Source organism: Solea solea, chromosome 12 (assembly GCF_958295425.1).
Source record: "Solea solea chromosome 12, fSolSol10.1, whole genome shotgun sequence".
Classification (NCBI taxonomy): domain Eukaryota; kingdom Metazoa; phylum Chordata; class Actinopteri; order Pleuronectiformes; family Soleidae; genus Solea; species Solea solea.
Genome location: NC_081145.1, coordinates 12,593,943 through 12,621,246, shown reverse-complemented (window position 1 = coordinate 12,621,246; position 27,304 = coordinate 12,593,943). Strand labels below are relative to the sequence as shown.

The 27,304-nt window shown below is 38.1% G+C and overlaps 2 protein-coding genes across 2 annotated transcripts; both read right to left on the bottom strand.

Moving 5' to 3' along the window:
- Positions 1 to 8,826: 8,826 nt before the first annotated feature.
- Positions 8,827 to 18,491, bottom strand: LOC131469435 (long-chain fatty acid transport protein 2-like). Its single transcript, XM_058644352.1, has 10 exons — positions 17,945 to 18,491; positions 14,165 to 14,374; positions 12,285 to 12,443; positions 12,075 to 12,199; positions 11,769 to 11,963; positions 10,784 to 10,874; positions 10,455 to 10,653; positions 10,045 to 10,142; positions 9,710 to 9,840; positions 8,827 to 9,223 (listed from the first exon to the last, which is right to left on the bottom strand). Exons 1-10 carry the CDS (start codon positions 18,420 to 18,422, stop codon positions 9,047 to 9,049), a joined length of 1,863 nt encoding a protein of 620 aa, XP_058500335.1. The 5' UTR covers positions 18,423 to 18,491; the 3' UTR covers positions 8,827 to 9,046.
- A 1,556-nt stretch (positions 18,492 to 20,047) lies between these two features.
- Positions 20,048 to 27,303, bottom strand: LOC131469995 (long-chain fatty acid transport protein 2-like; the record flags this gene model as incomplete). The annotated part of the gene is made up of 10 exons (XM_058645477.1): positions 20,048 to 20,615; positions 20,731 to 20,861; positions 22,629 to 22,726; positions 22,809 to 23,007; positions 23,225 to 23,315; positions 23,410 to 23,604; positions 23,838 to 23,962; positions 25,242 to 25,397; positions 25,482 to 25,691; positions 26,871 to 27,303. Coding segments are annotated over 10 exons (1,815 nt in total), but the record flags the coding sequence as incomplete, so codon positions are not given.
- Position 27,304: the final 1 nt, after the last annotated feature.

The window sequence follows — 27,304 nt, the reverse complement described above, 5'->3', positions numbered from 1 at the left end:
GGCCCCCCCCACCCCTCCAACTATGCGGAGTCACCTGTGCTTGACGATTATTGACACGTCACACTATAATGTTACATTATCAATTGTATTAATACAGAGAGATTATGAACTACTCTTCCCCTGGGCACAGATGCATAAGGACCACCCTATTTGTTCAAGAATGGGTGCATACAGACTTCTGGCCCTTGGGAGACCCCTAGGTCTATTAATATAGTCACTATTTGCACCAAACCAGACACCTTTTAACCTTAGAGGGCACTTAGATCACAGATTTATTTTAAACTTTCATATTCAAAGTGAAACATTAAGTGTGGTTTACTGAAGTTAAATTGAAAAATTCATTCATTCATTCATATCACTTGTTATTTAATATGTTTAAAAACAAACAAACAATAAAACCCAACACTTGATTGGGGGCCCCCTTGTGGCCAGGAGGCCCTTCGTTCACTTATGCCTCGGGCCAGCCCTGGTAGTCATCATGGTGTGGTGGGATTTTTCGGGGGCGGGGCATGGTGCAATTTCAAAAGGGAAACTTATGCGGTAACAGAGACAATGAAAGAGCGATATTTGTTTAACCGTAGGTGACGGAAAAGAAGTAGAAGAAGAGGCTGGATTTACTTTGTAGCGAACATGTTTCCCCGCAGCCTGCCGTGTCCTCCCATCCCCACTTCCACAAACATTTCCACGGCATCACACACGCAACATAAAAGTAAACCTTTTCTCTGGGCTCTCAGCTGTGTTTTCACTCCAAATAAAGTCTCAACTTAAATTCACTGCGTTTCGCTGCTTTTTTCCCTCAAGGACACTGATATGTGTCATCACTCACACGCAAAAAAACAAAACAAAACTGAATTTCTTTTCTTTTTTTAATGAATTGCTCTTGGGCCCCCCTGGTGGTCATGGGGCCCTAAGCAGCCACTTAGTTCGCTTATGCCTTGGGCCGACTGTTTAGGCAGCTAAACAGGTGGGTTTTTTTCTCTGTTTTAGCAAAAATGTTTTTGCCAGTGGACAAGAGAGAAGAGCAGCTAACCAACTGAACAGCTACTCTCCGTATTTACTACTCATAATATGTGTGTTTATACAGATATATTGTATATAGTGTAAATAAGAGTGTATGAACAATGTTGACAAATATATGCTTTGGCAATGTAAGATGCACGTTACCATGATGATAAAGACCCTTTTAATTTGATTTGACATCCAGTCCAGCAGGTGGCAGCATTTCCTTGGGTGGTGGTTTTTTTTTCTCTGTTTTAGCAAAAATGTTTTGAAATTAGAAAAAACTCAGCTGCCATTTTTCTTTCATTTGTCCAGCGAGGACTTGAACTTTGATTAATTACAGGTGGAGCTGCTCCTGCACAAAGCCACACTGATTTAAAAGCCTTTGTGTACTTTCCATGACTTGGTACATTCCACTCCTCCCCTCTGTGTCGATCTATTTGGAATGTAATTAATCAACGTTCAAGTCCTCGCTATGACATTTTTGTCACATTTTGGACAACATACTAAACTATGACATTTTTGTCACATTTTGGACAACATACTAAACTATGACATTTTTGTCTCATTTTGGACGACATACTTAACTATGACATTTTTGTAAAATTTTGGACGACTTACTAAACTATGATTTTTTTTGTCAATTATTGGACGACAGACTAAACTATGACTTTACTGTCTCATTTTGGACGACATACTAAACTATGCCATTTTTGTCTCATTTTGGAAGACATACTAAACTATGACATTTTTGTCTCATTTTGGACGACATACTTAACTATGACATTTTTGTCTCATTTTGGACGACATACTTAACTATGACATTTTTGTCTCATTTTGGACTACATACTTAACTATGACATTTTTGTCTCATTTAGGAAGACATACTAAACTATGACTTTATTGTCTTATTTTGGACGACATACTAAACTTTGACATTTTTGTCTCATTTTGGAAGACGTACTTAACTATGACATTTTTGTCAAATTTTGGACGACATAATAAACTACGATTTTTTTTGTCATTTATTGGACGACAGACTATAGCATGACTTTTGTGTCATATTTTGGAGAAGATACTAAACTAAAACTTCTTTGTTACATTTTGAAGAACTTAACCACAGGTGAGACTTGAACCCACAAACCTTGGCTTACAAGAGAAGTGCCTTATCCATATGGCCACTTGGCCAATTATTGACAGGCTATCGAGATACTGACCTACAACTTTTATGTTACTTCTTGGATGACATACTAACCTATGACTTTTATTGTCAAATTTTGGACCACATACTAAACTATGACTTTTTGTCAATTTTTGGACGACATACTAACCTATGACATTTTGTATCATTTTGGACGACATACTAAACTATGACATTTTGTATAATTTTGGAAGACATACTGAACTAAGACATTTTTGTCTCATTTTGGACAACATACTAAACTATGACATTTTTGTCTCATTTTGGACGACATACTAAACTATGATTTTTTTGTCTCATTTTGGACCACATACTAAACTATGACATTTTTTTAAATTTTTGGACGACATACTAAACTATGACTTCTTTGTGTCACTTTTTGGACGACATACTGAACTAAGAAGTCCAAAAATTGACATTTTTGTGTCATTTTGGACGTCATACTAAACTATGACTTTTTTGTCACATTTAGGACGACATACTAAACTATGACATTTTTGTCCATTTTTGGACGAACATACTAAACTATGAAATTTTTGTCCATTTTTGGACGACATACTAAACTATGACATTTTTGTCCATTTTTGGACGACATACTAAACTATGAAATTTTTGTCAAATTTTGGACGACGTACTAAACTATGATTTTGTTTTTGTCAATTATTGGACGACAGACTATAGCATGACTTTTGTCTCATATTTTGGAGAAGATACTAAACTAAAACTTCTTTGTTACATTTTGAAGAACTTAACCACAGGTGGGACTTGAACCCACAAACCTTGGCTTACAAGACAAGTGCCTTGTCCATATAGCCACTTGGCCAATTATTGACAAGCTATCGACATACTGACCTACAACTTTTATGCTACTTCTTGGATGACATACGACTTGTCTCATTTTGGAAGACATACTAAACTATGACATTTTTGTCTCATTTGGGACGACATACTAAACTATGACATTTTTGTCTCATTTTGGAAGACATACGACTATGACTTTTATTGTCAATTTTTGGACCACATACTAAACTATGACATTTTTGTATCATTTTGGAAGACATACTGAACTATGACATTTTTGTAAATTTTTGGAAGAACATTCTAAACTATGACATTTTTGTCTCATTTCGGGCGACATACTAAACTATGACATTTTTGTCTAATTTTGGACGACATGCTAAACTATGACATTTTTGTCTCATTTTGGACAACATACTAAACTATGAAATTTTTGTCAATTATTGGACGACAGACTTTAGCATGACTTTTGTGTCATATTTTGGAGAAGATCTTGAACTAAAACTTCCTTGTTACATTTTGAAGAACTTGACCACAGGTGGGACTTGAACCCACAAACCTTGGCTTACAAGACAAGTGCCTTATCCATATAGCCACTTGGCCATTCAGTATCCAGCTATCGACATACTGACCTACAACTTTTACGTCACATTTTGGACAACATACTAAACTATGACATTTTTGTCTGCTTTGGACGACATACTAAACTATGACATTTTGGACCACATACTAAACAATGACTTTTTTGTCATATTTGGGGGAAGATATTAAACCATGACTTCTTAGTTACATTTCAAACATATGAAGGAACTACACCACAGGTGGGTCTTGAACACACAAACTTTAGCTTATAAAACCAGTGCCTTATCCGTACAGCCACTTGGCCAATTATTGCCAAGCTATCGACATACTGACCTACAACTTTTATGTTACTTCTTGGATGACATACTAACCTATGACTTTTATTGTCAAATTTGGATGACATACTAAACTATGACCTTTTTGTCAATTTTTGGACGACATACTAAATTATGACTTTTTTGTCTCATTTTGGAAGACATACTGAACTAAGACATTTTTGTCTCATTTTGGACAACATACTAAACTATGACTTTTTTGTCACATTTTGGACGACATACTAAACCATGACATTTTTGTCACATTTTGGACAACATACTAAACTATGACTTTTTTGTTTCATTTTGGACCACATACTAAACTATGACATTTTTGGGCGACATACTAAACTATGACATTTTTGTCAATTTTTGGACGACATACTAAACTATGACTTTTTTGTCACATTTTGGACGACATACTATACTATGACATTTTTGTCAATTTTTGGACGACATGACTTTTTTGTCTCATTTTGGACAACATACTAAACTATGACTTTTTTGTCACATTTTGGACGACATACTAAACCATGACATTTTTGTCAATTTTTGGACGACATGACTTTTTTGTCACATTTTGGACAACATACTAAACTATGACTTTTTTGTCACATTTTGGACGACTTGCTATACTATGACATTTTTGTCAATTTTTGGACGACATGACATTTTTGTCAATTTTTGGACGACATACTAAACTATGACTTTTTTGTCACATTTTGGACCACATACTAAACTTTGACATTTTTGTCAATTTTTGGACGACATGGCTTTTTTGTCACATTGTGGACAACATACTAAACTATGACATTTTTGTCAATTTTTGGACAACATGACTTTTTTGTCACATTTTGGACCACATACTAAACTATGCCATTTTTGTCAATTTTTGGACGACATGACTTTTTTGTCTAATTTTGGACAACATACTTAACTATGACATTTTGTCACATTTTGGACGACATACTAAACTAGGATTTTTTTTGTCAATTATTGGACGACATGACATTTTTGTCACATTTTGGACAACATACTAAACTATGGCTTTTTTGTCACATTTTGGACGACATACTTAACTATGACATTTTTGCAAATTTTTGGACGACATGACTTTTTTGTCTAATTTTGGAAGACTTACTGAACTAAGACATTTTTGTCTCATTTTGGACAACATACTAAACTATGACATTTTTGTCTCATTTTGGACAACATACTAAACTATGATTTTTTTTTGTCAATTATTGTACGACATACTAAACTATGACAATTTTGTCAATTTCTGGACGACATACTAAACTATGACATTTTTGGACGACATACTAAACTATGACATTTTTGTCTCATTTTGGACAACAGACTAAACTATGACTTTTTTGTTACATTTAGGACGACATACTAAACTATGACATTTTTGTCAATTTTTGGACGACATACTAAACTATGACATTTTTGTCAATTTTTGGACGACATACTAAACTATGATTTTTTTGTCACATTTTGGACGACATAAATATACTATGACATTTTAGTCAAATTTGGACGACATGACTTTTTTGTCTCATTTTGGGCAACATACTAAACTATGACTTTTTTGTCACATTTTGGACGACATACTAAACCATGACATTTTTGTCAATTTTTGGACGACATGACTTTTTTGTCACATTTTGGACAACATACTAAACCATGACTTTTTTGTCACATTTTGGACCACATACTATAAACTATGACATTTTTGTCAATTTTTGGACGACATACTAAACTATGACTTTTTTGTCACATTTTGTACGACATACTATACTATGACATTTTTGTAAATTTTTGGACAACAAAAATTGTCAAATTTTTGGACAACATACTCAACTATGACATTTTTGTCAATTTTTGGACGACATGACTTTTTTGTCTCATTTTGGACAACGACATACCAAACTATGACATTTTTGGACGACATACTAAACTATGACATTTTTGTCAATTTTTGGACGACATACTAAACTATGACTTTTTTGTCAATTTTTGGACGACATACTATAAACTATGAAATTTTTGTCAATTTTTGGACGACATTGACTTTTTTGTCAATTTTTGGACGACATACTAAACTATGACATTTTTGTCATACTGGCCGTTTCTCAATATCCATACTTGTGCATACTTGGTACTTCCGTATTGTGAAAACGTCATCAGCCTCAGTCCAAGTGCTGTTCCAATTCTCAAGTAAGCGAACAGCGAGGACAGAAAGTTTAATTTTTTTTAATTTTGAATTTTAGATTTATATTAAAGTCGCATGGTGATTGTATCTGTATTTAAACATAGTATGTAAATATTAGATATGTAGAGTAGTATATATTTGTATACATTATATATCTATAAAGTATTTATAGTAGTATATACATATATATATATATATATATATATATATATATATATATATATATACTACTCTACAATGCTGTAATATATCTATATATAATGCAATTGGTTGGACTACTGTTTTAAAAATGTTGAGCCAGATTGGGATTGGAATATTGATTTTAGTGGATTTTCGTATTGCATTGGGCCCGCCTTGCTTTTTCTCTCAGCTGGTTTATTGCAGCATTGAGGTTCCCTGTAGACGTCATTTTTAATCCTAGGTATGTGTATGTGTTAGTGTGCTCTATGATGGTTGGGCCCAGCATGAACTGGGGTCTGTTTCTCTCACTCTGAAACACCATGATCTTAGTTTTCTTCTTGTTGACTGTCAGGGCCCAAGTCTGACAGAATTGTTGAAGGTGGTCTAGGAGCTGTTGTAGTCCCTCTTTAGAGTTGGACAGCAGCACTACATCATCTGCATACAAGAGACATTTGATCTCTGTGTTGTTCAGGATGAGGCCTGGAGTTGACGACTCATCTAATGTTTTTGCTAATTGATTTATGTAGATGTTGAAAAGTGTTGGGCTCAGACTATTTCCTTACATTAGTCATCGGTTCTGGGAGAAAAAGTCTGTTCTTTTGTCTTCAGTTTTGACTGCACACTTATTTTTAAGGTACATTGTTTGATGATGTCGTAGGTTTTTCTGTAATAATTGGAGCAGGAGGCCCTCGTGCCAGATTGAGTCAAATGCTTTTTCAGAGTCTACAAAACAGGAAAATATTTTTGATTTATTTTGATTTAAATGTTTCTCTATAAGTGTGTGTAGACTGTAAATGTGGTCGGTGGTTCTATGGTTGTGTATGAATCCAGTTTGACTCTGTCTGAGGATATTGTGATCAGCGAGGTATTGCTGTAATCTGCTGTTGATAATTGAGCAGAACATCTTCCCCAGGTTGCTGCTGACACATATCCCTCCGTAGTTGTTAGGATCTAATTTATCTCCATTTTTGAAGATGGGCGTTATTAGTTTGAGCAGGGAAACATCCAAAACATGCAGGGCAGACGACCACGATTAGGAAACACTGGTCTGAAACATTCTGGTGTTTGCATAAATCGCTAATATTCCACTCACATTTACATGTTACAGTGCATAATCTGATTCTGACTCGTGTCTGCTTGAAAGCAGACGTGTTAATTATGTAAACTGCACCATATGATTTATGTAATCTGTTCTTTTCCTGCTAAAAGGTGTCAAAACAGCTGCTGCGCAAACATGCTCATCATATTTCTTCTTCCTGTGACGATGAGCCAGTCACACCTTTCAGAGGAATGTGTCACGTCTCTGACCCTCCCTCTGCACACACGTGCACTTCCTGAGCGTATTAGAAACCTTTCAGATCTGCACAGAAAATGTGTGTGGAGCCAGCTCCAGATGATTTTCATTCTAACACAGCCAGGCTGGTTTTTCTTCTGCCAAACAAATGCATGTGTACTCTGGAAGATTGACAAAAGTATCAACAATATAATGGTTTTTACCACTGACGGTTGCTGTGTGATCGCATTTGAGATGTGAATCTAGCAGTTATATGTAAGCTGCAGATACAGTCAGTGTAGCAATGTTTACATCGTACTGGTTTACTTACCAGGTCTGCACTTCATGTTCCTGGTGGTTCCTTAGTTTGAACTTGTATTGGTGTCCGGCACTGTGTCCAACTTTTGAAATATAAATGTCTGTTGCTTTCATTGTCAAATTCTCCCTGTGTATCTTGATTTCACTTTCTGTTTGACTTTGTATCCATGATTGTGTCTCACTGTCTGTCATGTCTGTCACCTGTGTTGTATTAGTTCCACCTGTCTCTCATCATCACCTCAGCTCACAGAGTATGTCCACAGCTCACCTGTCACTCACTGTCAGATCGTCTAGTTCCTCGTCTTCTCTATAGTTAATGACATTTGTAAGTTTTTTTGATTTGAGCATTGTTTTGGATACTTTTTTTTCGTATCCCAACCCAACATTACCTCTGTAAACTTGATTTGTGCTTGTGTCCTGCACTTGTGTCTATCTTTTACAACGTGATAAGCTGCCAAACTAGAAGTGGCATTGGAAAACCACATCTCTATTTGCACAAATCAAACACACTTTTAAGTTACAACACTCGGAAAAGGAAATGCTCTCACTTTTCTTCGTGTTTGTGTTGTTTCACCACCATCACAGTCAGCTGGGTTTGCTTTGTTCACAAACAGAGAACATTGACATCTTTCAGACAAACAATAGAACAGAGTAAACTAACAACCCCAGCGTTCCTCCTATGACGTTACATGATAAAGGTTAACGGTGTGAGCCAATAACATACGCACACAGCAAACACATAACATCAGTACAAAGGTAAAACGATAAACTTCACCACAGATAGTACAATTTGACACAAGTGGAATGTGAATCTGTGTAATTGTTGTTTACCTGAGTTATTTATTTAAATCTTTCTCAACCTTAAAATCTAAGTAAACTTGAGATACAAGAACAACAACATATTACAAGATTTAATTATTAAACCCGAATCATAAACGGAGAGTGAAAGAATTACCAAAGTTTAATCATAAAAAGTACAACAGTCAGAATTAAGAAGGACATTTACAAAACTGGAAGTGGACAATAGCTGTTGATCCACAAAAAATCTTTCAACTCGGTGTAATGTTTTAAAGTCCCCTGAGATTAGTTGACTGTTTTTTAAAAAAACAAAACAAAAAAGGTCTGTTAAATATTAGTTAATAGACGAGTTGTTCCATCCTGTGTTAGAGTTTGATTTGCCTGGACACTATTGCTGCACAGATGTCCTCAGTGAGCGGAACGTAGGTTTTTTCCCCCGCATCGAGGAAGTATAGACGGTCTTCGATGTGCGCCGGGTCGAATCCCTCCTCCACCAACTTCACTTTCTTCATCTTGAATGTTCCGGTCAACTCCAGGCAGGCCTGCAGAGGTCAGTGTGACTGCGTTAGACACTACGTTTCAGCAAAAAAAGTGAAAACCGAACTTACACTGTAACAGAGCCAAAATACAGTCAGTGTTTACACTACAGCTGCAACCATTACACTCAATATTTAATATTTAACAAGGACTTAACTAATCACCAACTATTTTGTGAATCCATTAATCAGTTTGAGTGTTTTTTCTTTAATAAAAGTTCCTCAAAGTACCACCAGAGGAAACTTGTGTACCATAGTGTGAGAACCATGGCTATATGAACATACAGTATATATAGTCATGAAGCAGTGTTTCTTTGTCATATGGAGCAAAGAAACAAACAATTAAGAAGCTGAAACAATCAGAAATCTTGTTTTAATCATGAAAAAAGCTTCAAACCAATTCATCGATTATCAAAATAGTTGACGATTCATTTAGCAATCGATTAATAATCGATTAATCGAGTCATTATTTCAGCTCTAAACGAGTGTCACCTGAATCCTGATGAATCGGGGTCTTGCGTAGGCAGGGAGGTAGTTGACGACCTGTTTGTAAACGTCTGAACAGTCCAACTCTTCTCCGTCTTGCAGAGTGACAGCAGCCATGCCGATGCGTCCTTCATGACCTGTGTACAACATCAAACACACATTAGATTTATTCACACGCCGCGGTCAGTGTGTAACTCTTAAATATGAACAAATATCCGCTACACTGTCAAAAAGGAGGGTCGAATGTTGATTAACACGACTCTCTCTGTGTTTAGATATCTTGTCGCCCAGCAACCGTCTTCTGTTTTATATGAAGATTTTATATTGATGAGTGTTTTCACCTTCAACTTTCACACCATAGACGTTTGCCTCTGAAATGCAATGAGCCATTGTGAGAATGTCTGCGACCTCAGACGTTGCAACGTTTTCTCCTTTCCACCTGGAAACAAAGACACAGAGACAGTGTTTATGTCCATAAATAAACCACCATGACTTTCACTGAAAACAATAGAACAAACAAATGATTACTTTTAGTTTAACAGTGATGTCACAACAAGACACCTACTCTAATTTGCTGAGTCTCAGCAGGGTAAATGACTGAGTTCACAATAGTAACTAGTTACTAGTTAATTTTTTTGCTGCTTTAAAATGTGTCACCATTATTTATCAATGACCACACAGTGAGTGCGGTTTGACCTTAACAAGGGTTTTAGAGTGGGTGTCAAGGATATAAAGAGCCAAAACTACTTGCCTGAAAGTGTCACCAACTCGATCCTGGAAGTAGACAAAGTTCTCGTGGTCAAACAGAAGCAAATCTCCCGTGTTGAAGTAAAGGTCGCCCTTTTTAAACACATTGCGGAGCCTCTTCTTCTCCGTCTGGTGCTGGTTCCCAGCGTAGCCAATAAATGGAGACCTCTGCGTTATCTTTCCTACCAAGAGTCCCGTTTCACCTGATGTATCGATACATGAAAATGATTCATCACAGTTCACCATGACAATGATGATGATAAAAGCAGCACATTTCTACCTTACCTTATGAACTGGAACCAGTTATATTTAGGATTGTATGCATCGACTCACCTCTGGCTGCTTTGATGCACAGACCTTCAGAGTTCCTGATTGGCTCCTCCTTCTCAATGTCAAACTTGATCAAAGCGTGAGGAAAGAAAAACTTGACAGGAGAAAGAAAAACACCACAAGCTGCATCAAGACTGAATAGTAATGGTAGCAGGTTCAGCTCAAAACATATGGGTGTCTAATAGGATTTTTTATTATAATTGTTATTATGATTAAGATTATCATTATTATTATTACCTATGTTTAACAAGGGGAACCTCATTAAGATTAAAAATCTTTTTCACACCAGGGTCCTTGCCGAGACACATTTGACAGAATAACTGACAAGAACCCTGTTTACAGAAACATGAAATATCAAAATCATCATCGTAAAATCATAACATACCGTGTGACTCCAAGATACTCCAAGGATTTAATTTAAAAATGAAATTAAAAACTGCTCTCTAAGACTGAGCTGTTTTCACAGATGATTTAAGGTGATGAAGCAGCGGAGTGGAGTGCAATTTCAATCCAATTCACAACTGACTTTTGGGAAAGACATGGAAACAAGTAGTGTGATCCATAGAAATCTGCATTCATACTGAAGAAAACTGACTGTTGATTTCAGTTGCCTTTTTAATGGCGTCATCGGTTACCTGCTGCTCCGCAAAGTTTTGAATTCTCCTCTGTATTAAATAAAATGCCAAGATTCTTTAGTATGCAGCTGCACATCTGCTGTTTCTGCAAATGTTCCACTATTACATTTGTGATGGAAAAAAATAAGAATTGAAATGGTGTTTTGTTTGTGACACAAGCTATAGATGAAGGCAGTGATGAGCTGACAGTCCATCACAGGGTCGTCCACAATTTACAGTCTAATCCCCAAATCTGCCTGTTTTTGGACAGAATTCAGTGGCAATTTAAATGTATGTGAAATGAAATAAATGGAATAGTTTTTGTCAGTCCGTCCAAACTGCTGCCGTGTCTGAAAACATATTCCTTCACTTACCCGCTGGATGAAATTGACCCGTCCCACAGCACCGATCTTGGACGTGTAGTTAATGAAGCCAATGTTTCCCTCTGTGGCAGCATACAGCTCCCTGACTTGAATGTCACCGAAGCGATTGAGGAACTCTGTCCAAATGTCTGTCCTGACGCCGTTTCCAATGGCAATCTTCACTTTGTGGCTCTTGTCGTTGTCTTTCTGTAAACAGTGACACCGTTTTCTGGTTGGCTTTCAGGATGCATTCAGAAATGTGCACAATGACAGCCGTCACTGATGAGTTCATGACTGGTCGCTGTAGTTTTCTTTCACCTTGGGTGTGTTGCAGAGGTAGCGCATCGTTTCACCGATGTACTGCATCACTGTCACGTTATATTTCCTGCAGTCGTCCCAAAACTGAGAGGCAGAGAACTTTCTCCTCAGAATGATGGTCATACCTGCAATCCACATGAACATCATCACCTTCTTCTTCTTCTTCTTCTGATCCAAAACCAGGAGTTTAATGTGTGCGAGTAATGTTACCTCTCTCAATGGCTCCGGCCATCCCGATGAGGAAGCCTGCGCTGTGATAGAGAGGAAGGTTGATGTAGAAAATGTCCTCTGCTGTGATCCCACATGCTGCCTGGATGAAGGAGGCGGCCCACACTCTCTCATGGGAGACGACAGCTGCTTTAGGCAAACCTGCCAAAGTGAAGCGGCAATAAATCATCTCATGTTATTGAAAACAGAAACATGCATCAGGGATGAGGAGTTTTCACCAGAGACAGAAAACAAAAACACACCCACTTGCTGCAGAACGGTCCACGTCTCTGCTGTGAAATCATAAATCATAAATTCCTTCCATTGCTTTTTCAACATTTCATGAAAACACATCAACATTTTCTGACCATTGTTTGGACGGAATCACTCTCACTATTTCACTCTTGAAGCTGCACTGGCTCCCTGTTAAATACCACATCTGCTTAAGAGTTCAAAGTTCTGCTGCACGAAATGGCTCCTCGTTCACTTTCAAACATTCTCTAACTCGCTAAGTGGCATCCACCTCCTCTCTCTACTCTCTACTCTCCCATCCAGTGTGTCTTCAAACTGTGGAACGCTCGCAGAATAAACGCAGCGCATGTACTTTCTGCTGCAAAGAGTCTCCAAGTCAAAACAATAATGAAAGATCGAGTTTGATGAAGACATCGTGGGTCATCGTTGTCTCTTTGGTTCAGCGGAACACTAAGCAAACAACAATGACAAATCACATTTAACAAAAATAATTCAAAATAAAAAGACAACACACTGGGAGACTCGCAGTACTCGACATTTCATAGAGGGTTTGAAGTGGAGGTTTTAGCACAGAGGAATAAAGTGAGTGACGTCATTAAAGGGCACTGTGGACTTTGAAGAGAAATATGGATTACTACGGATTAACGAGTGATTATGTAAGTACACCACTCAACATTAGTCTTGTTATATTGCATAATATGTCTTGAAGCCTAACGAAGTCACACCTTTTTAGAAAAGTCTTTCTCCCCTAATTTTAACCCAGTTCTGGTTGCATTGCGTTGTTTTATTGCTCTTAATTGTCTTCACTGTCTTAATTGTTTATTCTGTAATAAAATGTATTATGATTAATATGAATATTACTACTACTACCATAGAGTTTTCAGGCCAAGCAAGGAGCTGTTTTCAGCAAAAACAAATACAGAAACCATGGTGCTGAACTCTGCATGTCAGACAGAAACAAGAGTCTAATGTCTTGTGATTAGTCTTAGTTTGACAGGCAGAGTTCAGCACCATTGTTTCCGTGTTTAGGAAACCATGGTGGTGGAGCAATAAAACAACGCAATGCATGTAAAACCACAACGGGGTTAAAATTGGGGAGAAAGACTTTTCTAAAAAGGTGTTACTTAGTTAGGCTTATAGATATATTATGCAATATTTCTGCTTCAAATATCAAAAAACAACAAGACTAATGTAAAGCCGTAGTAAAGTGTCCTTTAATGACGTCCCAGGGTTTTCTTTTTATTATATATGTATTATAATGTACAGTATATCATAATGTTATTTAAATACATATTAATACTGATCTTTGTTTTCTTGAAGTCAGAAAAAATACACAAATTCTAATTGTTTACATCTCGTTGTTGTGCTGCAGGAGAATCTCCAGAGTGACTTCTGTGGACATACAGTGAAACCTCGTGTTTGCACCAGTGTTCACAGAGTTCAGTATACTTTAGGTCTGAGAGCAGCTTAACTCACAAAACTGAAAGTCTCAGCAAAGACAGGAAGAAAACTGTTGTCGAGCAATAAATACAGAAGTGATTCATACTAACAGATTCAAAGGGAAGTTTTGTTTGAGCAGTTCTCACTGTGTTCAGTGTAAACCTGTTTGTAATAAAGGTTTCCTGCTTTACCTGTGGTGCCTGACGTGTAGATGTACAGAGCCGTGCTCCTGATATTGACGTTGGCCCTGAGGTCTGGGGACAGAGGCTGATCTGAGGCCTGAGTGATCTGGTCAGACAACGAGTCGATGCCCTGGATCCCACAGCTTTCCGACAGCAGATACACGCGGATGCCCTGCTCTCTGAGCGTCGGCAGAACCTCCTCCACGGCGTCCAGCAGCTCTGCAAACACAAGAGGAACATTCAGCTCCCTCAGTGTCGGACTGCTGTGTTACACAATGCTGCACACACAGTAAAGGCCTGCATCGTGTTACCACAGCTCCCACTGGGACACGAGCACATGGTGCAGGCAGTTCAGCTCAGAGCAGGGAGACTCCGTGCTCCATAAAGAGAGAGAAACTAGGTTTCCTCAAAGAACCCTGTTTCCCCCCTGTTTTAAATGTGGGGCAAACACTAAAGACTAAAAGAACCCTTTAGAGTTAATAAAAAAAATAAAAAAATTGGTTGCATTAAACAGAACAGATGAGAAATTAATGAACACAGAAGCATGTATATGTTTCACAGATTTGTGTATCACAGTTTTTAGTCGTAAATGTCAACATTTTAAATTATTGCAATGCGAGTTTTTGTCCACTTTGATTTAATCCCATAATCCCACATGACCTCCAGAGCTGCTGACTAAAACAAAGTGATCATTTACAGCGTATGCTCAATCCTAATAAAGGCTGTTTAGCACAGTTGTCAACTATAAACCCGTAACTACTTCACTACTACTCCATAAATACATTTAAATGGAGTCATCGATGTCTCTTTGGTGGAACTACGAGATGATTCAGTCTGTGAAGTTAAAGAGGCTCCAACGACAGACTGATACAACTGGTAACTACTGGTTTAACTGGTTTAACCCCAGCAATGTCACAACTCAAAGTATCTTTGTTGCATTAAAATGAAGCTGTAACTGCTGTGATACATGTATCTACTTTACATTATTTCTCACTGTGTTGTAAACAAGGCATGCAGCAACATGCAAATCAGTGTCATGATTGTCCTGACCTGAATAATTGTGAATAAAAGTGAATGTTTTTTTCGATATTATTGGGATAACAGTAAAAATAGGCTTTAAAAGAGTATTTTTTAGAGTCGCAAATTATCACCTCAGAGCCATTGTTATACGTGAAAGTCTTGGTTGTTAGGAGAACGTGTTCTTGTACAGACTAAGCAGAAAGTTATTGTGTTCATTCCTTGCCAGTAAAAAGCCAATCAGGGTCACGTGTAAACCAAAATATAGATAAGCATGGAGTCAAGAGCAGAGTATTCCACCTGATTCTAATGGAATATGTTAAAGGTCATTTTATAGATGTTTTACAGTTCACTTCACTTTTCACTGCTCTTCGCTGTTCTTCACTGTTCTCCACTGTTATTTACTGTTCTTCACTGTTATTTACTGTTCTTCACTGTTTCCACTGTTATTTACTGTTCTTCACTGTTATTTACTGTTCTTCACTGTTATTTACTGTTCTCCGCTGTTATTTACTGTTCTTCACTGTTATTTACTGTTCTTCACTGTTATTTACTGTTCTCCGCTGTTATTTACTGTTCTTCACTGTTATTTACTGTTCTCCACTGTTATTTACTGTTCTCCAAGGTTATTTACTGTTCTTCACTGTTTCCACTGTTATTTACTGTTCTCCACTGTTCTCCACTGTTATTAACTGTTCTCCACTGTTATTTACTGTTCTCCAAGGTTATTTACTGTTCTTCACTGTTTCCACTGTTATTTACTGTTCTCCACTGTTCTCCACTGTTATTTACTGTTCTCAACTGTTATTTACTGTTCTCCAAAACATTGAGACAGCAAAATTCCCCAACAACCTTCAATTGACGTAAAACATATTCTAAAAGGTTACAAAAAAGTTACAATCATCAAAACATATTTTAAATGAACCCGATAAAGTAAAAAACAAGAACATTTTAATATTATTTTAAATGAGGTTTCCTACCAGACTGGAAAGATGTGGCTGCCTCTTCTTGTGTTGATGAGCAAGGCAGTATTTTCAAATTACTAATGTGAAATATTACAGATTTTCTCAGTTCACCATTATCCCGATAATGGAAATGCCCTACGCTCAACTTGTGACCTTTAATACCGTTACAAGGAACATTTCGATGAGTGCAATGGTTTCCACAAACAAAAAATAAAGAAGCAGAAACATGTGACTCTACTGTCCCTCTCTCTTTCACATGTCACTGTACTGGAAAATAAGCAGAAACAGTAGATTCCGTGGATGAGAGGAGGTTTGTCTGAACTGACGAAGAAACCACAACAACCTCCACGTGGTGGAAGAAGCAAGAAATGAAATGCAGAAAAGCAGAAATGAAACACAACCATGTATTAATAACAACGAACACTTTTTATTTGCCTTATCAGGCTGTGCCTTGTTGTTTCTGTGGTGACGCGGGCGAACAATAACTACTGCAAATATTCATTTCACAGCAGTTTATGCAAAAACAGAAAAATACCCTTTGTCTTTAATTAGTCTTTTATGTCTTTTACATAATTATTGTTAGTGAGGTGATTGTTCAGGACTGTGCCGTTGTTGCTGTTTTATCACTTCATGGTGAAGATCAGTGACATGCACGGACATTTGGAGCAGGGGTGAAAAATTCAAAGGGCACCTTCTGCGCATCATTGGGGCAGGTGCCACTTGTATGTCATTTCCCACACTGTCACACATGGACACACCTGTGTGTACATATACAGGAACATCCTTTACAGCATCACCTTTTATCACCAACACTGACATTTCCTAGAAAGCAATGAATGTCATGTCCTCTAAGAACACTGTCATGTAGAGACAGTAGGGAACTTCCTCCACTAGAAATAGACTCATTTAGAATCAATCAGTCTTTTAAGTCTATGTTTTGCTTTAGGGGCCACATATAAATGGCATAGTGTCGTAGGTCACTTCCTCATGTTTTTACCACTCTAGAGGGAACTTTAGTGTGCAAGGCAGGCAAATGCTTGGGGGCCCCAGGGCAGAAGGGGGCCCCCGAGGGCTAACCAACTTTGAATCTATACAGCATTAACAAAGGCGCAGAACTCCCTAAAGGGGCTCCACACCCAGCTCTTGTTCTGAATTCAGAATTCTAACAGTAAACAAGTTTGTAGGCTTTATATTTATACTTTGAAAAGATAATTACAGAAGCGTATTGCATTCACCTAAAAACACTTTTTTTTTCAGGATGATCCTGTAGCCCACTAGCCCTCCTGACCAGTCGGCCTGCCTGACCCTGTGTGCTGCAAACTAATATGTAATATGTAAATAGTTCCACGTGACATACACATGTCTGTGAGACTGCTGTTACAACGTGCGCCATTTATTTTCATTATGCTGGAACTGACAACTAAAGACATTCCTTTCACTGAATATCAAACCGGATTAAACTGGGATAACTGGGTCAGACATCTTTGCTTTCAGTTCCCCACAAAAAACTGATTTTAGGTGAATGCAATAAGCTTCCGTGGATAATAATGTAAACTTGAGAAATAAAAACTGTTTACATTGTATTATTTATTATATAAAGGTGATGAATGCTGGTTGTAGGGGATTCTATGAGACTCTAGAATCACCTCTGGTCATGTGACACAAGAGGACACTTTGGTGTTCTTGTCCATTAGGACACCAAGGGGCGATTGCCCCCGTGTGCACGCCACTGGTGAAGCTGAGTAAACATTCATGAAGTGTATTCAGACTGTGTGTGTGTGTGTGTGTGTGTGTGTGTGAGACTGACCTGCAGAGGAGATGATGACTTTAGCTCCACAGCAGGAGAAACAGTGCAGCAGAGACTTGGACCTGATGTTGAAGTTGAGCAGAGCAGCCACACAGCCCAGTTTGGCCAAACCGAGCCAAGTCCATATGAAACTGGGTTCGTTGGGGAGAAACATGGCCACAGTGTCGCCCTCCTTCAGCTGAGCTGCAGCCTGCAGCGCTCTGGCCACTTTGCTGCTCTGCTTGTCCACTTCGCCATAAGAAAAATCTCGACCTTCAAAGTGCACAAATGTCTTCGTGGGGTGTCTCCTCGCTGCGTCCAAGAAACAGTCCAGGATGCTGTAGAAGGGCTTGTTTTTCTTGTACTTGACGAGTCTGGCACCGAGTTTGAGGCTCCGCAGGATGTACGCACAGTCTGCGTCAAAGTAAGGGAAAAGTGTTTTGAGGAAAGAGAAGGACAGGATGGCCAGTCCGGCCAACACTGTGAACCAGATGTACATGTTTGCAGCTCACTAAGCTGAGCTGGACTCATCCAGCCACAACAGAGACACTGAGACAAACACACAGAGACAGAGAGAGAGAGAGAGAGAGAGAGAGAGAGAGGGTGTGGAAAGAGTGAAATTAGTGTCAAAGTTCACGCACTCTGTACTACGCATGACACTGTGTCCAGTCACTCAGTGTCATGTTTACACCTTTCATTTATTTCTCATTTTTATTTATGTCTATTCTATTGTATTCTATTGTATTCTATTCTATGTCATACTAATTCTAATATACTGTTGTTTTTTTCCTACTAAATTCACTTCACACACAAACACACACACACACACACACACACAGCTTTGAAAAGTATCCACAACAACAATTAGGACAATGAACTCCAATCAAAGTGATTCACACCTGCGACACCAGCAGGTTATTACTGCGAACTGCACTTCATTTAGGTAGCAAAAATACTACAAGCAATGAAAAACACTAAAAGTAAATTGTGAGAATATAACAATTTTTAAACATATTCTTAAGGAAGTGGGGATCCACCCCTGTATAAACCTGCTTTCTTATAATTAAATACAGCAACACATGCACCCTCATATCCAAAATTACTACCAATACTGATATTAGTCCGATGCAGTCATTTTAGAGCATTTATGAACGTATGAAGCTGTTAAAGACCCAGTTGTGCTGAGGCTTTTTAAATACATCATTCTCCAACTGTGTTACAAATATTGTTCTCCCAAAAAGAAAAAAATAACCAGCTTAAACATGACTTGGCTAAAATGCTTTTGTTGATTGTTATTCACATTTTTACAGCATGTGCATAGTATATATATATATACACATATATATATATATACACATATATATATATATACATATATATATAGGATTTTTGTATTGTATCGAATATTATATTGTTATATGTCTGATATTGGATCAGGGCCTCACGGTTGGTGTAGTGGTCAGCAAGAAGACCCAGGTTCGAGGTGTATTTATAATCAAGATTTACATTGAAAAGAAAAATTTCATTTCAAAGTGTATAGTAGTTTTATTCCCTTTTATTCCCTTTTTTTAAAAGAGAAAGATGCATTCTTTTGTAGTCTTAATTGCTCTTATATTTTATTTGTTTGTATAGTTTGTCATATATGTCATATGCTTGTTGGTGTAGAAGAAGAATTTCACCGTTTTCGAACCCTTAATGGCACAGCAGCCATTTTGACAGCTTACAGAAAGCAAGTCACAGGTGTTTATGATAAAATGAATGTTGGCTGTGTGTTTACACAGTAATGGGCTCTTTGCACAGCAGTCATTTCGATGTGTTTCAGCGGGAAAGGAACAGGTGTTATTGATCACATTAACAATGGCTGTGTTCAGATCAGTGAACCAGTAAGTACCCTTAAACTCACTCACTCATGTTCTACTGCTTTATCCTCCACATGAGGGCGCCAATCTCAGCTGACATAGGGCGAAAGGCAAGGTATGCACCCTTAAAGTGAGGAAGCTAAATGGAACTCAGCTGTTATTATTATTTATACCTGTGACTCTCCTACTGTCAGAATGAACAGAAGTAGAAACATTGGTGATTAAGCATATCAAACTGAAGAATGAGAAAGTGAGAGCATTTTTAGCTGTTTTTTCTTTGTTATTTTATTATTGTGCTTCCAATGGGGGGCTGGATCAAACACCAGATGCTCAGCAGTCACACACAGAGAGCTGTATTGTATACAGGGCAGAGATGCCACCACCTACACTGATGACAGCCCCAGCAGAACAGAATCCACATCTCAGTGAGAAGTTGCTGTGTGAACAACAGCTGTTTTCTCCATGGGGGAAAAAACTTGAATTTTTGCACATTTTAAAGCAACAGTTGCTCTGCAATCATTGTCAATGTATATTTTATAATATACTTCATGTCAGTCTCATTGCAGCAGGATCAAACATGTTCTCTGCATGAGTGAGAAAGTCATACTGTGTGTGAATATTAAATTCCGTTTAAAAGAGAAGCAATGAAAAGCACTTTAAATTGTGATATTTCCTGACATTATCCCATTGAAAATGTCCGGTGTAAATGGAATGTATTCCTTTTCTTTGTTGTCCAGAAAGTAGAGCAGGTCTTTTATGAGATTTGGGTTGAAACCTTCCTCCACCAGCTTCGTCTTCATAAGCTTGTACGTGCCCGTTACCTCCAATGAACTCTGGAACAATCACAGTGTAATGAATTAATATAAAAGTAAATAGATTTGTACATTATTTAATGAAATCATGCTCTTAACCGTAGAGTAATCATGAAATATTTTGTAAAAAACCCACCTGAATCCTTATAAAGCGTGGTCTTGCATAGGTCGGCAGGAAGTTTTCCACGTGTTTATAAATGTCGGCGGTGGCAAATTTGTGTCCGTCTTGTAAAGTGACAGCAGCCATTCCAGCTCGTCCCTCCTGACCTGCAAAACAAACAAACAAGTAGTTACGAGTAGTTAGAGGCAGCACTGAACGGAGGATAAGAGGTGTTAATGCTGCAAAATGTGCTACTTTTTTTGCACTTTGTCTTCTGTCCTCAAAGTGTAACTTGTCTAAACATTAACAGTCAAAGTGCAGGTGGAGGGTTTCTTTGCAGCCACAGTCAGACAAAGGGCATAAGAAAACAGAGACTCTTTGTTTTTTGTTTGTTTGAATGTATGTATAATGTGCTATGGCTATCAGTCGTTAAGAATCTCAACCACAGAACTCACTATGTTACAGATAATTCATCAAATTCAAGTGTGTTTTAGGTTATTTACCTGTGTTTTTAATGTGTGTACAGATGTTTCTTTATTCTTTCCTTCATTCGTCTCTTATAAACCTATATTCAGTGAAGCTGTTGGTTCACACAGACTGAACATGATGGACAAATCACTTTGTTAGTCTGTACCTTCATTGTTCTCTGTGATAAAGTTCAATCTGAAGTGAGTTGCACATCAATAATGTGTTGCAATTTAGGCTATCGGCTCTGTTTTGACCTTTCCTCCAGTTGATTTTTTTTTATTTACGCAGGTTTTGTCTAAGTTTTGCCCAAGCACAGGCCGTATCCGCACAAGGACTTGAACTTTCACCCAGAACCAAAGGTCGACTCACTGATATTTTCCACATGGCCGACATGAAAAAGACAGACTTTTGCTGAGTGTAGGACAAAGTTATTATAGTTTACAAAAAATAACGAAATTACAAAAACTGTTAACTGAAGTAAAAATAAAAACGTAAAGTACAAAAAAACAACTAACTTAAAATTAATTGTGTGCTTAGTTTGTTGAACTAAAACAAACAAAAATTGTAGCAAAAATGTGCTTAGTTTTTGTTTTTTCATATCAATGTTTTTAATTTGTTGGCTATATTTTTTACCTAACTGCACACTAACTATATCCAACCTCAATTTCAGGTTAGCTTCTTGTAGGGATTCAGCGATGGTATCTGACATCTGGTAAATAGCATCTTTCGCAATACACAATACTAATGACCTTTTTGAATCTTGCACCTGGCAAATATTTTACAAAAAACTAAAACTAATGAAGAAATGGAAACTAATGAAAACTAGCAAACCCTCTCTAATTTGAAAAACAAAAAGTCAAAATTAAAACTAATGAAAAATCCCAAACTATTATAACCTTGGTGTAAACATGGTACATAGGTGTCAAAGCTTAGACTGATTTTCCTCTGACTGTGATCTATATTTACTACAGTAATGCAGCTGCAGCTTAGCAACAGCATCAATTTAAAGTCTGTGTAAAATGATAAAGAATTTCCTAAATCCCCCTCACCCAATTTGGATGATTAAAAAAGTCACAAACAGTTTAAATATTAGGTTTATCACGTAAAAATATCCAATGGAGACACACATTAACACACATACTGACTTATATGCTTTATTGGGACCAAAGTCTGCAAACATCACTGTTTTTTGGTTTTTGGATTTTTTAATTCAGTGCGTCAAATGGAAATTTCAATCTTTTTCAAATTAAAATTATAAACATCACTGTTTCTTAGTGATTGTACACAATATAAACATAAATGCACTGGTATCAAACCTCCTATTTCTTATTAACCATGTAGAGATAATCTGTTTGGTTTAAAGTGCATACCCTTTGGGTGTCTTCATAAATGTAAAAATAACTTTTATTTGCTGTCCTTGCTCTTCCTTACTATTTTCAATGCTGCACCTGTGAGAGGAAATTTACCTGGCACTTTGACTCCATACACATTGGCTTCTTTGATGCAGTCAGCCAATGTGATGACATCAGCCACCTCATTAGTGGCCACATTTTCTCCTTTCCACCTGTTGACAAAAGTAAAAAAAAAAAAACCCATCATGCATCATGTTTGTACCTGGCTGTGACTGAAACACAGGATGAACTCACCTGAAAGTGTCTCCAACTCGATCGTGAAAGTAGACGAAATTGTCTTCATCGACACACAGCAGGTCGCCCGTGTTGAAGTACATGTCTCCTTTCTTGAAGACGTCATGCAGCTTCTTCTTCTCCGTCTGCTGCAGGTCTCCAGCATAACCACTGAACGGAGTCTTTACTGTTATCTTAGACACCATCAGTCCAGGCTCACCTGTGAAAAGTTCACATATAACTACAACTCTAAAAAGGTACAGTATGTCCACAATTTCTCTACATGATGATTTTTACAAAAGCGTTTGCCTTTACTTCACTTAGAATTTATTTATCTATTATCCAATTCCTTTTTTTGGCCTAAAATTGTCAAATATGAGGATACAAATTTAAAAATTCTATAATCTATATCTATAGTATCTACAGCAAAGATGCACCTGTGTCAGCCTCTATGCAGAAACCAGATGAATCCCTTAACGGTTCCTCTTTATCGACATCATATTTGATCACAGTATATGAAGAAAGCATCTGCAAGACAATAAAAAACAATTTTACTTAATTAAATACTGTTATCATATAATTATTATAATGTGAAATGTCAAGCAAAAACCACCACTTTTACCTTCATAAGGAAGTTAATTCGTCCAACGGCTCCGACTTTGCCGCAGTAGTTCATCAGAAACAAATTCCCCTCTGTTGCACCGTAAAGCTCTTTGATTTCAATGTTTCCAAACCTGCTGTTGAATTCCCTCCACACATCTGCTCTGATCCCGTTACCTATTGCAAGTCTTACTTTGTGTCTGCGGTCACTGAGTCTCTGTTAGGAAACAATACACAGAAACAAGGTGTTTGTCAGGTTTGTTTTTCTGGTGACTTAAATGTGTCATGAGTGTGAGTCCTGCGACACACACACACACACACACACACACACACACACACACACACACACACACACACACACACACACACACACACACACACACACACACACACACACACACACACACACACACACACACACACACACACACACACACACACAGTACAAACCTTTGGTGAGTTGCAGAGGTAGCGCATAATTTCACCTATGTACTGTATGACAGTGACGTCATATTTTCTGCAGTCGTCCCAAAACTGAGAGGCAGAGAATTTGCTCCTCAGTACCACGACGATACCTACAAACAACAGCAGCGTGACAAAGGACAGACATAAAGGATACAGTGGGTGATGAGTTTGCTTTTTCTTTTTGTATTTTACAGTTTTAGCAACAAAACAGAAAAACCTAATGTGGCCTGTGTGGCTACAGAGCTCTCCAGCAGGGTTTCTCAAACCTGGTCCTGAGGACACCCTGTCCTGCATGTTTGAGATGTTTCCTCACTCCAACACACCTGATTCAAATGGTCAGCTCGTTAACAAGCTCTGCAGAAGCCTGATAACGAGCCATTTATTTGAATCAGGTGTGTACAGATGTTTATAAAGTTATAAAAACAAGCATGACAGTGGATTGAGAAAACCTGCTGTACAGTATGTAGCTATAGTAGGCAAAAACCTGTCGCTTATTTTTGTTCCACAGCTGCATGAAATGAGCTCAGCAACGGCCCACCGTAAGTTCTAGATCCAGAGATTGAATAGACTGTTCATAAATATGATTGTGAAGAAGAAGAAGCAAATGGCTTTAAAGGTCAAAGGTGTAACATTAAGGAAGATTTATTGGCAGAAACTTAAAAAACAACAATTGTTTGGTTGTTTTTGGAGGAGTCCTCCTTTTGTTACTCTCATTCACTGCATTCTCTCCACCATTAAGATGGCACTAACCTTTACACAATGGAACTTAAACGGCGGGACGTGTATCCGTCCTGTCGAGGCTGAGAAGCAGTTTTAAAACAGCCAATTATATCAAGATTAGCCTCATTCATAATCCAAAACACTTCCCAGCAAATGTCTCATTCACTACAATTGGACTGTGATATAGGGCAGCGACATCCAGCTGCTCTCACCCTCACCCGGATCTGTTGATAATATCTGTTGAGGACTTATGAATAATTACCTAAACACTCTACATGACCTACCTCTTCTGTCTCAGATAAAGAGAAGAGAGACATGAGATTAGATTTGTTTCTGCAATAATCCTTGATTATGGATTCTGTCTTTCAACATAGCCTTGCTCATCTAGACCGCATCCAGGCAGCTTGGAGCTGTGTGGTGCAGGAACAGCAGCAGCTGTGATTGACACATGTAGGCAGTTAGTCCAACAGTGTGAAGCCGTCTCACTTTACTAATGCTATGTAGTTGTTGTGCCTCCATCCGTCGCTGGGTGACATATAAATGAAACCCTGCTATACTAAGAAAGTGGGCATAGTGTGAAGCTGATAGGCTTAATCAGCATTGAGTGAAATCAGTTGACAACACTACAGTTTTAAGCCAACAAAAACCTTTACCCAAAAGCACACATACCCCTCTGAATGGCTCCAGTGACGCCGAGGAAGCCGGTGCTGTGATACAGAGGGAGGGTGACATAGATCACGTCGTTGGATTTCACTCCCGAGAAAAGCTGAACCATGGATAAGGCCCACACTTTGACATGTGGGACCACTGCTGCTTTAGGAAGACCTGGTGGGGACAGACCACAATTGCTTGCATTTGTTTCCTTGTACGGTGTAATCGTGCATAATGACAGCAGCTGATGTAGGTCACCTGTTGTCCCAGATGTGTATATGTAGGCTGCTGGACTCTGCAAAGTCAAATGTGACCTTAAATCCTTGGACAGAGGCCCAGAGGAGGCCTGGCTCATTTTGTCGGTGAAGCTCTGCACACCTGCAGTTTGACATCTGTCAGTCAGGATGTAAACTGTGACCTGCTGCTCTAACAGACTGGGCAGAATCTCCTCCACAGCGTCCTGCAACTCTGGAAATTAAAACCAATGAGAAGGTTAGATTTAATCCTTATCCTAAGCAGCAACTGGTGTGTTAACTTCCCTGCAGTGAAGACAGTGAGTTACTTTATATATTATGAAGCAGAGGTTAGTCGTTTATCTTAAAAATCTTAAAGCTCCAGTTGGGAACCTCTATCACCCCCTGTGGACGTCTGAGTAATTACCAAAACAGACCTTACCCTGCGATCTAACATTACTTACCAGTAAATGATGTGGTGTACATAATGTCTTTTAATGTAGCATGACTTGTCCACACAAACTTCTATTTTAACAGATGGAGGACAAAACAAAACTGGCCGAACATATCGGCCTTAAAAAAGTGGCATCATTACAATATAAGACACTGATAATGAATGTCTTCTACCTCCATTTTGTGTCTGCAGCACAGGTGTTGTATATAAGTAAGATTATTTTTAATCTAAATAATAGATACATGAACTATTAGATGAAAGGCTACAATTTTAGTGCAGACAATATGTCTACACACACATAAGCAAATAATAATAATGCAGTCTTGTTTAACAACGACTTGAAGCTTACCTGCAAGACTGAAAATTAGGAACCATTTTATTAAACTGTTTTTTTTTTTATGACTGTGGGTTTTGGGATTTAAAAATCAATTTCCCCAAACCCTACAAAATCTAAATGCTGTGATTTGTTAATTCATATGAACCTTAAATAAACAGTCAAAGGGTAAAAAAATATTTGTTTTCTGATTTTTCAACATTAACAATATTATGTAGTGGAGGTTGTGAGTGACAGAACCGACTTGTTTGAAAAAAACTCTTAAACTGACTAATTAACCATTTCTTTCATCCTAGCTTGCAAAGACCAAGCCTTTAATGTGTACCTTTATACTCCATTATTATACAAGTTTACTAGTTTAACCTTTGGAGTCTAACAAACGGCCCCTACTTTTGGAGTGTTTTGCAAGTGTCACATTCTATTGTCTCATGTAAAACACGGATAGATTTGTCAGTGACACCATTGACATGTTATCTTTGTACTTTAATGTGTCAAATTCGGGTTTTATTGCGTTTTGAGAAAGCTTTGCATATGTTGTATAGTATTTGCGTTGAGTTTGTATATAATTTGGAGACTATACTTTTTTTTCTCAACATAACAAACTAGAATCAATGAATTTGTTTCACCTGCAGCAGCCACCAGGGTTTTGGCTGTGGTGCAGTTGAAACAGTGCAACAGAGACTTGGATCTGATGTTGTAGTTGAGAAAAGCGGCGGAGCAGCCAATCTTCACCAAACCCAGCCACAGCCACACGAACATCGGCTCGTTCCCCAGGAACATCGCTACCGTGTCGCCTTGTTTGACGAGTCCGCTCTGCAGAAACACTCTGGCGGCTTGGTTGCTGAGCGCGTCCGCGTCCCGGTAGGTGTAGGTCTCATCTTTGAAGAGGATGAACGGCTTGTGTGGCTGCGTCTTCACCGCGTCCAGGAACGCGTCCAGGATGGTGTAGTTGGTCTTCATGTACTTTAAAATGCTGTGTCTGGATTTGAAGACGGTGAGCACGAAGCGGACATCCTGGATAAAATAAGGGAAGCGCAAAAAGATGAAGAGGAGGAGGAAA